Source organism: Marmota flaviventris, chromosome 18, assembly GCF_047511675.1.
Source record: "Marmota flaviventris isolate mMarFla1 chromosome 18, mMarFla1.hap1, whole genome shotgun sequence".
In the NCBI taxonomy this organism is placed as follows: domain Eukaryota; kingdom Metazoa; phylum Chordata; class Mammalia; order Rodentia; family Sciuridae; genus Marmota; species Marmota flaviventris.
In genome coordinates, this window is record NC_092515.1 from 51,032,531 (window position 1) to 51,043,835 (window position 11,305).

At 39.6% G+C, this 11,305-nt stretch overlaps 1 protein-coding gene across 1 annotated transcript in view; it reads left to right on the forward strand.

The window, feature by feature from the left end:
• Positions 1–11,305, forward strand: part of Hydin (HYDIN axonemal central pair apparatus protein) — a 318,432-nt gene that overhangs the window by 23,813 nt on the left and 283,314 nt on the right. The window contains exon 5 of the mRNA XM_027933192.3: positions 2,250–2,449. Within this exon, the coding sequence (XP_027788993.3) occupies positions 2,250–2,449 (200 nt within the window). The remainder of the gene's footprint in view (positions 1–2,249; positions 2,450–11,305) is intronic.

An 11,305-nucleotide genomic window follows, 5' to 3' on the forward strand; every position in this document is an offset into this window, starting at 1 on the left:
TAATTTTTATTACTTGCTCCTACCATAGGGCTTTTATGTTTCCAGTTCCCATTGCCAGGAACACTCTGTTCCTGGGTCTCTCCAGGCTGGCTCCATCTCCTCTTCATGTCTCCGTGAAGAGGTTGCCTCCTGAGGGAGGTCATCTTGGTTGTTCTAACCTAAAGCCCCTTCCCGTATGGTCACTTGACCATGTGTTATTTTCCTCAGAGCCCCTTTTCTGAACTCATCTTGTCCTATTATTCCAAGGTTTTAAATCCAGGCCACTGGAAGGACAAAGATGCCAGTGTTGAGACCAGGAGGCTGTTCAGGAATGGGTTTGGCATGGAGAGAAGGTCAGAAGATGACCTTGAATGGCTTTGTGGAGCCTTTTGGGTGCTAGACAGAGGTTCCCCCTCTGGGCTGGTACAGTTGGGGTCAGCAGAATGGGCTGGATGTCAGCCTCCAATTCTGCCCCTCAGCAGGACATCTTTATGCACAGTTGCAGACAGAAGCATTAATCGGGAGCTTCGGTTTGAGATATGATATGTTCACAGCCAATGAGATACCTCTGGGTAGCCGGGTATGAGTTTGAAGTCTGGGTTTGCAGAGAGAACATCATGTGTTAGGGTTACAGAGGCTTCACAGGAGACTTTTCTTTACACATATTTATACATGGATTGCATTGGATATAATGTATCCTTTTTTCCCCTACTTGTTCATTGTCTCATCCATCTTCATGTAAGAGGAAGTGGGCTGTGACCATGTCTGTTTCCTAATCAACTATATTCCTCAGCCTGGCAGAGTGGCTGGCACCGGGCACTTAATAAACATAATTAACTGAATAAATTAATTGGGAATACCACTATTTCCTACTGTTCTGTGGCTTCATGAAGCTGTATGTCCATCCATGTCACTTGTTTCCATTTCTACTCTTCTCCCAAAGCCCAAAGAGAATTTCAATTTTGTTTGTCCAGGCTGAGTACATAGCTCAGTGGTACAGTAGTTGCCTAGTGTGCACAAATCCCTGGGTTTAATTCCCAGCACCACAAAACAAACAAACCAGAAAACCCTCCACCAGTTAACACCATTTACACATGATTACTGAAAGGAAATTTAAGTTCAAAATGATTTTACATTTATTAAGATTGCCTTGCTGCTAAAACACACCAACATGATTGGAAAACTGAAAATGAAGAAAAATAAACTCGATTTAGATAATATATTCCTTTCATGATGGACTTCTAAGCTTCTGGCCAATTCTTGGAGGGACTATTAGTTTTCCTCTTACATTTAGTCTTGCTTATTGCTGAGGGTTCACTTTTAAGATTGCTATGTTGCCAACAAGCATTCTGTTTCTAGCTAGTGAGATGACTGAAGAGTTCAGTGTTTCTGTTGCATTTAGACCCAAGACTGGAAGAGATGGGTGCTTAGAGCCTCAGAGTTTTTGTTTGGAATGGTCGGTAATGGCTTTGCACTAGAGGGGAGGCTCACACCTGGGTATGCACCAGTTAGTCATTGCTGCATAACAATAGAGCAAGCCAACATTTAGTTGCTTAAGTAATAAGCATTTATTGTTGACCACAAGACTATGGTTAAGCTGGGCGGTTCTTCTTGTACTGATTGGGCATTCTTTTATCTTGGGGCAGCAGCTCTGCTCAACTTGGCTGGGCTCTCTCTGATATCTGGGGATCATCTGGCTGAAGCTAGTCTGGCATGGCCCTCGCTGGAATATCTGGGATTTCCTCCTGCAGTAGGTTATACCAAGCTTGTTCACATGGCAGTGGCAGGGTTTCAGAGCAAGACTAGAAATACCAAAGCCTTTTGAGGCCTCACCTTGAACTTAGTATAGTACAACTTGTGCCTCTGTCTATTGCTCAAAACAGGGAGCAGAGAAATGAACTCCATATCTGGAGGAGAATCTGCAAAGGCACAATGCAGAGTGTGGGTATGAAGAGACCACTCATTAGAACCATCAATCCAACACATGGGCCAGAAGGATATATGGGGGTGAGGGAATTGGTGTGAATCTCCTTTGATTAAAGAAAAATGTGCCGTGAAACCTGAGCTTCTCTACTGGCTTGTAGGCTATAAGGCTTAAACTATACTCCTCTCAGAAAAGAGAATCTCATTGAAAGTCCATCTGTAATTGTCAGGGAGACATTTCTAAGGTAATACACCAAGATGCTCTTTGCACATGACCTGGCATAACCACTGTTTTCCTTGATCATGTTGGTTTTTCCACAAATGATGAATGTTCTCTTCCCTTGTAGGATTATTCCCATATGTTGACCTGTGTTACTGAAAGAGAGAAGTTTATCGTACCCATCAAAGCTAGAGGTGCTCGGGCCATCCTGGATTTTCCCGATGAGCTGAATTTTTCCAATTGTCCTGTCAAATACAGCACTCAGAAGATTCTACTGGTACGAAACATTGGCAACAAGGACGCTGTGTTTCACATCGTAACTCATAGGTATGCATCCCTTTGGCTCTTGTTTCTGAGCATAGATAAATCAGGTCAGCACAAGTAATTTGCTAGAATAACATTCGGGATAGAATGACTTGTTATAATCTCCAACTGCAAAGCTGGGAAACCTCACTGATACAGATTAGACTTCCTCTTCATCCTACAAGGAACCTAAAGTTCTTATTTTATATCCATTTCTAACCAAACCTCTCACCTGTTGGTTATGAATTTATAAATAAGTTGTTTTGATCGAGAAGTTTTGTAATTGGCTGGATTGTTTCTATTGCTGTTTTAATAAACATCACAAACTTAAAGCAACACAAGATCATTATCTTACATTTCAATAGGGCATATCCCCCATTGGGCTAAAACTAAAATGTCAGCAGGGCTATGATCTTTTGGGCAGTATGGGAGAATCTATTTTCCAGCTTCTAGGGACTGTCCACCTTCCTCAGCTCATGGCCCTCAGTTGTCTCATCTGAAAAATAAGGGAAAGTATAGAGGCCTCATAACATAGGGCTGTTATGAGGACAAAAGTGAGTTAATGAACATAAACTACTGCTACATAGAGAGTACTAAATAATAAGTGTTTGCTCTTTATTTATTTTTCTTAAAATGAGCCAAAGCCATTTGGCAGGCAGAATAATAGTTTTCCAACTATGTCAGTGTCCTAATCCCCAGAACCTGTGAGTGTGTAATGTTACATGGTAAAGAGGGGTTAAGGTTACTAATCCGCTGACCTTAGAATGGGGAGATTATACTGGATTTTCTGAGTGATCCCAAAGTAATCACAAGGTTTCTTAAAAACAGAACAAGGAAGAAGAGGATTTCAGAGGGATGAGATTTGAGAAGGATTCAGCCTGCTATTGCTGACTTTGACGATGAGAATACTGTGGGATTGAGAGGGTGTATCAAGAGCACAGGGGTAGTAAGTGATGGACTTGAATAGAGTAGCTGTAGTGTAGACATCTTGGGACAATATAAAGGATGGTGAGGAAATCCCTAATGTAAAGGAACTCTCTTATAAGATGGAAAAGAACCATTTTTATGGGGTATGAGAATGGTGACTGAATGGTGGGGCCTTAAAAGAGCAACCAGCTTGAGAAAACAGGAGGCAGGGCTCAAATTGTTTTCTTCATCTTTAAAAAAAATAGTGTGTATATTGATCTAGACTATGAGCTCATTTTACAGAAGGTTCTTTTTTTGGGGAAGCCTTTGCTGCTTAAGGACACATTTCTCTAGAAAGGATTAGCATTGTCTTCTTCTGGTTCCCAGAGGTGAGACCCTATAGTGGTCTTTTGGTAATTTCTTGCCTGAGACTTTCCTGGACTGGTGGAGTATATTTGAACCTCAAACCTGCATAAGATGCAAAGTCCAAAGTTAAAAATTTCCTAGATAAATTTTGTTTCTCACACCCAAAAGCAAGATAGACATTTTTCTCCTTACTGATAGGAGGATATTCCTTTCCCAGGTTTATACAAGGATTTGGTACCAGTCCTCTGACTTGAGCATCTCAAAACCTTGTCTCCTGTTCCAGCAGGGCTGTTAAAAACCTAGGCTTTTATGCTTTGGAGAGCCCAGGGCTGACCTCGATTTAGCTTGGTGGCTCCCTGCTCTGATTCTTAGTTTCCTCTTTGTTTTGGAATACTTTGAGTTTTCCTTAATTTTTTGTGCATGTCCAGCTCTACATTTGTATTTTATTTTATCCAATCTTCCTATGTATTTTCTGGTAGAAGAGTTTTCAGGCTAGCCAGTCTGCACATTTAGGTAGTACTGTTGCCATATTGCAGGTCGAGGGCATATCCTTTGGGAGGAAATTTGTATTTATTCTTCCAAGTATCCCAAGAGAATCACTGTCACTGAATCATTTCATGTAAGATATATGTTTCTGCCTGGTATTCCATTTCTCCTGCAATAAAAGCTATCTTTACTATTTCTTGTAGAATAAGTTTACTATGAATTCAGTTTATGTCTATCTGGAAAAAAATCCTATTTTTTCCTTTATTTCTATAAGACATTTTCTCTACTGTATAGAATTTTGGGCCAACATTTATATATACACATATTTTCCCAGTATTTTAAAGATGTCACTCAATTGTCATTTGGCTTACATTTTCCTAATGAGAAGTCTATTGCCATTCTTACCTTTGTTCCTCCTCTTATTGTTATATCTTTCCCTTGGGCTGTTTTCATGATTTTGTCTTTATATTTGGTTTTTAGCAGGGTGAATATGATGTATCTAGGTATAAATTTTGATTTTTTTTGGCTTGTTGTTTTAAGGATTTTGTTTTGCTTTTGTTTTGTTTTACTTTAATCCTCTTGAGGTTCTATGAATTTCCTAGATCTTTCATTATTTTTTGGAAAATCTCATCCATTACCTCTTCAAATATTTCTTCTGCTTCATCGCATCTTACCTTTTCTTCCACATGGAGGCAAGTTCTGTCAGCCACAGGTAAAAGCCACTGGTGAAACCATTTGTACATGTCCCATCTCCCTGGGAGAAGGGGGATTGCCTGTCTTTAGATTTCGGGCAGTTTGCTCTGAAACCTCAGCTCTCTGATAGGTTCAAGAAAAGTTGTGATTTTGTTGTTCTGCCAGTTTTGTTTTGTTTTTTTCATTGTTAGGATGAGAGAAACACTTTTCTCCTTTCTGTATCCTAAAGGGAGGCAAGACTCTCTGAACTACTTTAAATAAATCAAAGCCAAAGTTCTTTTGGAAATTAGTGTCTCCTGACATCATTCATCAACCTAGTAAAGCCTTTGCCATCTCATGGTGTGAGCCTCACATATTTTGATTTAGAAGGAAGGAAGTGGATGTTCAATTGGCTCACCATGACTTAGGAAGAACCCATCTTTTTTCATTAAACAAAATACAACTACCATGCATAATACACATTAAAATTTTCCTATTACATTGATATTTTTATATATGAAAAAGATAATCTACCTAATTTGAAAGAAAAGTGCAGGAAGTATATCTTCCTTAACTGCTTATCTGAATCTTAAAAATTACCCATAGATGGGAATTTCCTGCCTATTAGATTCATGTAAATGTGAAGCAAAATTATATTTAATAATTTGCAGTTGCAAGAAGAGATCTAAAACTGTTCTATCCATTTGACAATGTAAATCATATTTTCTTTTTAAAATTTTTAATTTGTTACATATGACAACAGAATGCATTATAATTCATATTACACATATAGAGCACAATTTTTCATTTCTCTGGTTGTACACACAGTAGAGTCACATTCTTCGTGTCTTCATACATGTACTTAGGAGAATGATAACCATCAAATTCCACTGTCTTTCCTACCACTACACTCCTTACCTTCCCCTCCCTCCCCTTTCCCCCTTTTCCCTATCTAGAGTTCATTTAATCCTCCCCCCTACCCTGCATCATGTTATGAATCAGCATCCTTAAATCAGATGAATCAGTCAGCATTTGGTTTTGGGGAAATGGCTAACTTCACTTAGTATTATATTTCTCCAGCTTCATCCATTTGCCTGCAAATGCCATGATTTTATTCTCTTTTAATGCTGAATAGTATTCCATTGTGTGTATGTACCACATTTTCTTTATCCATTCATCTACTGAAGGGCATCTAGGTTGGTTCCACAGTTTAGCAATTGTGAATTGTGCTGCTATTGTGAATTGTGCTGCTAAACATTGATGTGGCTGTGTCCCTGTAGTATGCTGTTGTTAAATCCTTTGGGTATAAACTGAGGAGTGGAATAGCTGGGTCAAATGGTGGTTTCATTCCCAGTTTTCCAAGGATCTTCCATACTGCTTTCCAGATTGGTTGCACCAATTTGCAGTCCCAACCAGCAATGTATGAGTTTGCCTTTTTCCCCACATCCTTACCAACATTTCCTGTTTGTTTTCTTAATAGCTGCCATTCTGACTGGAGTGAGATGAAATCTTAGAGTAGTTTTGATTTGCATTTCTCTAATTGCTAGAGATGTTGAACATGTTTTCATATATTTGTTGATTGATTGTATATCTTCTTCTGAGAAGTGTCTGTGCAGTTTCTTGGCCCATTTATTAATTGGATTATTTGGGCTTTTTTGGTGTTAAGATTTTTGAGTTCTTTATATATTCTAAAGATTAGTGCTCTATCTGACATGTGTGTGGCAAGAATTTGTTCCCAATTAGTAGGCTCTCTATTCACTTCACTGATTATTTCTTTTGCTGAGAAGAAGCTTTTTAGTTTGAATCCATCCCATTTATTGATTCTTGATATTAATTCTTGTGTTTAGGAGTCTTATTAAGGAAGTTGGGGCCTAATCTGACATGATGGAGATTTGGGCCTATTTTTTCTTCTAATAGATGCAGTGTCTCTGGTTTAATTCCTAGGTCCTTGATCGATCCACTCTGAGCTGAATTTTGTGTATGGTGACAGAGAGGGGTTTAATTTCATTTTGTTGCATATGGTCAATCATATTTTCTTAATATGGAAATAATTCTAAGGTAAATTGGGGAACCAACTCAAGGACTAGCCAGAAACCATGAGGACATCCAAATTTCCATTTTACAGGTGAAGGAAGGAAGGCAGGAGGACAGAAATGACCTACCCAAGTCTCTCCAAGAAACTAATCTCAAAACCTGGATTAGAACAAACATGGGTCAGTTCTGGGCTCGTTTGTTCTCAGATCCGTTTTTTGTCCTGTCCCTACTTTGGCCCAGTATCATTGTGGGACTGAGTTAGCCTTCCACTACCTCCTGAGGCTGGCTGGATTCCAGCTGAGTTGGATCTGTGGGGGCACTGGAAGGAGATTGGAGAGTAGGAGGAAAGAAGGAAGGAAGGAGCTAAGATATTCTTCTTCTTCCTCCTCCCCCTCCCCCTCCACCTCCTCTTCCTCCTCCATCTTTAGCAGAGTCCCCAGCAGCAGCTGCAACTTCTCTGTGGTCTTAGATGCTGTCAGACTGGCCTTCCCAGGTTCCAAGTTCTTCCAGGTAACCCTAGAACCCCAGGATGTATAATGCTTCATCCTTTCCTTTCATCTCCAACCTAGGGGTGAAAATGGCTCACTGCAGTTAACAGTCCAAGTGTTACTTCACCATCTTAGGTTAGGCTTCTCATCTCCCCCATTTTCTATGCAACTAAGTCTCTCAAATTGCCTCTTTGCAAATTTTTTTTTTGTTTTCCTGCTTAGATTTTTCATGAAATGGTATTTTATGCTTTTTCCACAAAATGCATATTTTCCAACCATTTTGTTAGTTCCATGAGCTGCCTCAAACCCTTCCAATCAATTCTTATTCTGAATTAGTTGGTTTTTGTTGTTTGCAACTGAAATCTCTGATAGCTACAATGAGGAAGAATGTGACTGAATTTGTGGTCAGATCATATTGAATCAGAATCTTTGGGAGATCCCCAGGTAATGTTCTAAAAACTGCAGAGGTGATTCTGTTTCCTAGGGAGGGTTCTTGGATTAATGTGATTATTAATACACTTGATAGAGCAGTGGTTGTACTTTGGGAATTTGGAGTCAAAAGCTCAGTTCACTCTTAGTCCTAGCTCTTTTAAGGCTGATATATGACTAGAAGTTTATATATGTATACATATTGTTATTGAAATTATGTTATTTTATGTATATGTTAAATACATATTATTTTGATACATATTCTTATATATATTGTTAATGAAATATTTAATTGATGATTAAGTTTATATGATGGTTAGTTTTATATAAATTGTAAAAGTAAAACTTTCTTTGTACATCTGTTTTCCCCATTAGAATGTGAGCTTCTCAAATGCAAGGATTGTATACCTTTTCATTTGTATTCCCCAACATCTAGCAAAATGTCAAGAATAAATAAGTGTTCAATAAATGTTTATAGGATTCCCATCCAACAATATATCACAAGGGCAAAGTACAACTATAAACCTCTACAATAATTTAAAATAAAAAAGACATGTACTATAAAATGGGCATGATGTTTTTTACACTAATAAAAGGAGCTGCAGTGTTTTATAAAATATACAGAGAACATAAACAATTACCATTCAACTTTATTACAAATTTGACCTAAAACTCTAGTAGGTCCCAGAATAACTTTGACTATTAAAGTAGGATTAATATTGGAAGGTAAGAGAGACAGTGATTATTAAGAAGCAATTTTGAAGCCTAAAGCCTCAAGTTAGAAATTAAAGAAGAAAGGTTACCTGAAAAAAAATACTAATATTTAATATTTAATATAGTAGGACCAATATTTAGACTTCTGTTATAGTATTGAATCATTTGGATGGAATAGTTTCAGTTCTTAAGAATAACTCATGATGGAACAAAACATATTTCTTGTGACTCATGGTTTTTCACAAAACTGAATTCTGTCCATAATTAGGTAGTTGGTATTAATGAAGGCTGATATCAAGACCAAACATTTTGATAGAGCCAGCCTTATGCCCTTGAGGAACGATACTTTTTTTTTTTATTGGATACTTTTGACTTCTTTGTAAGAGCCTTTTCTGATACTTGATATTTTCAAGCTGGTTCAGCTGGTCTCTAATAAAAAAAAGTACAAAATCAAATTACAGACTGCGATTAGGCACGAGAACGTAACACACTCCACCAATTAACACTGATTTATTGAGAAAGCTTAGGTAGCTCCAAGTGGCAAAGGCGATCCCAGGTGATTTCCTAACCACTGAAGAAGTGGAGTGTAATCTAAGCCTAACAATTAGCACGAAGGAAAGGATCCATTCCTGCTCTTCAGAATTTGGACTCCTGCAGGTCCTAGAGGCGTGATATCAAGTGTCACTTTCTCTGTGGAAAATTCACAGAGAATTTTGTGTTCTGCTATGTAATAATATCCAATTCACTTCAAATCTGCTCTTCTGCTACCAAGAAATATTTGAAAAGGAGGTATAATCACAGTGCAGAAAGAAAAGTCCTGGGAAGGAGTGGCAAAGAGAGAGGAAGGGACTGCCATGTTTTCCCCAAGCCAGAAACCGGGCCTGCTCTCAGCTCTTCAGGTTCTCACTGAGGCCAGAGGAAGGACAGAACTTTGACAGTGGAAGACTCACGAGTTCCATGAAGCAGGGATTCTGGAGCTGCTAAGAGTTTAGTCCTTTTCTGTTTCACCAAGATGTTATAAAAGTTAAAGAATGAATGAAAATATTTTTATTCCCCTTTAGGATTTGACTGTAATGCAATTCAACAACCTCTCCTGAGAGGCTCCTGGGAGTAGAGAACTGTGTGTGGGGTACAATGATGGCTTCCATGTTCAGGGGTGGCTTGGGGCAGAGGGACAGAGCAGGGACCTGAGGCAGCTTCCCTCCCAGCTCTCCCACCATCTGGCTGGGCAACCTTGGGCATATTGCCTACCTCTTGGGGTCATCTATATTTTCATATCTAAAACACAAATACCAATACGTACTTTTTAAAGGTATTTTGGAGGATTACAAGAATTGACATATGTAAAATACTCTCCAGAATGGAGTCTGTGCCCATGGATCTGCTCTCCTTCAGAGGCTGTTTCTTTAAACTTCTTTCTGTGTTAGTTTCTTTCTTTTTTTTTTAATATTTATTTTTAAGTTGCAGTTGGATACAATATCTTTAACTAATTAATTTATTTTTATGTGGTGCTGAGGATCGAACCCAGGGCCTCGCGCATGCTAGGTGAGTGCTCTAGGGCTGAGCCACAACCCCAGCCCTCTGTGTTAGTTTCTAACATTACTTTCCATACCTGCTTCTTGCAATGGCTAGAAACTATTGACAGAAGAGGAGAGAAAACCCAAATTCCATGGGAAGGAACTCTATTTTGTGTACCACACCAGGAGCTTTGCATAAGCAGGTTCTGTTTGAAAAGGGGACTGAGTGTGGAATGTGGTCGGCCACTTTGGAAGGAGGAGGCACCAGGGAAGGGCTGGGTGTTCTGATACGACCCTAGCAGTTCTGGATTGTTACAAGGGGCACAATCTACTTGGAAGGCAGAACAGGTGTAGTGCTGAGGGAGCTTGTGGACGAAGAGACCATGGTTTCCCACTCACCCCACCTGGGAATGTGACAGGTGCAAGGGATATTTGGGCAGAGGTATGTATTATCAAAATGTGAAACCTGGTTGGGAGCAGATTGTGTGAGACCGTGGATGCCTAGGATTTGAACTTTATTACACTGACCCTGAGGACTACCGAAGGTGTTTGAACACATTGATGTGTTGTGGGTATGTTTTACAGTGTCTCTGGAGCTGTGGGAAGGACGGAGGGGAGAATGATAACAAGCTTGAACTTGTCTTAACACCCAAACTCATCCTCAGGTTTGTCTTCCAGTACCTCAGAACTGCCAGTGAGGGAGATAAAAACAGCAATAACAAACATAATAATAAGCCCTTACACAGCATCTCCTACGTGCCAGCCACTATTCCAAGCACTTTACCTGTCCTGATCCCTTTAGTCTGCAATATAACTCTACGAAGTAGGTGCATCATGGCCCTTGCTTTGTAGATAAGGAAACTGAAGGTCATGGCAGAGCAGGGTTGTGGACTCGCTGCACTGGGACTCGCTCCCACCTGGCCTCTGGAACCTCCATTCCAAGGGGCCTCTACGGCAATGCCTGGTGCTTGCAATAGAATAGGTACAAGGAGTAGAGGGAAGGACAGAAAAAAGAAGGAGGATGTCAAGAAGTGAAAGGAACGGACATCAGCGTAGAGAGCACCAGAGAAAATTAAAAACTGTCCCCGAGGCACCAGTGCCAAGAGGCTCGAGGGGTCCCGAAGGAAGAATCTTAGGTACCACCCAGCCTTAGCCTGGCCAGAAGCTCTGTACCCTCATAACAGAAAGCTTAGGTTTTCTGGAACTGAGTTCATTATCTAAAGCAAATATTTAAGGAATGATGACTCTGAAAACTGTTGTGATCGAAG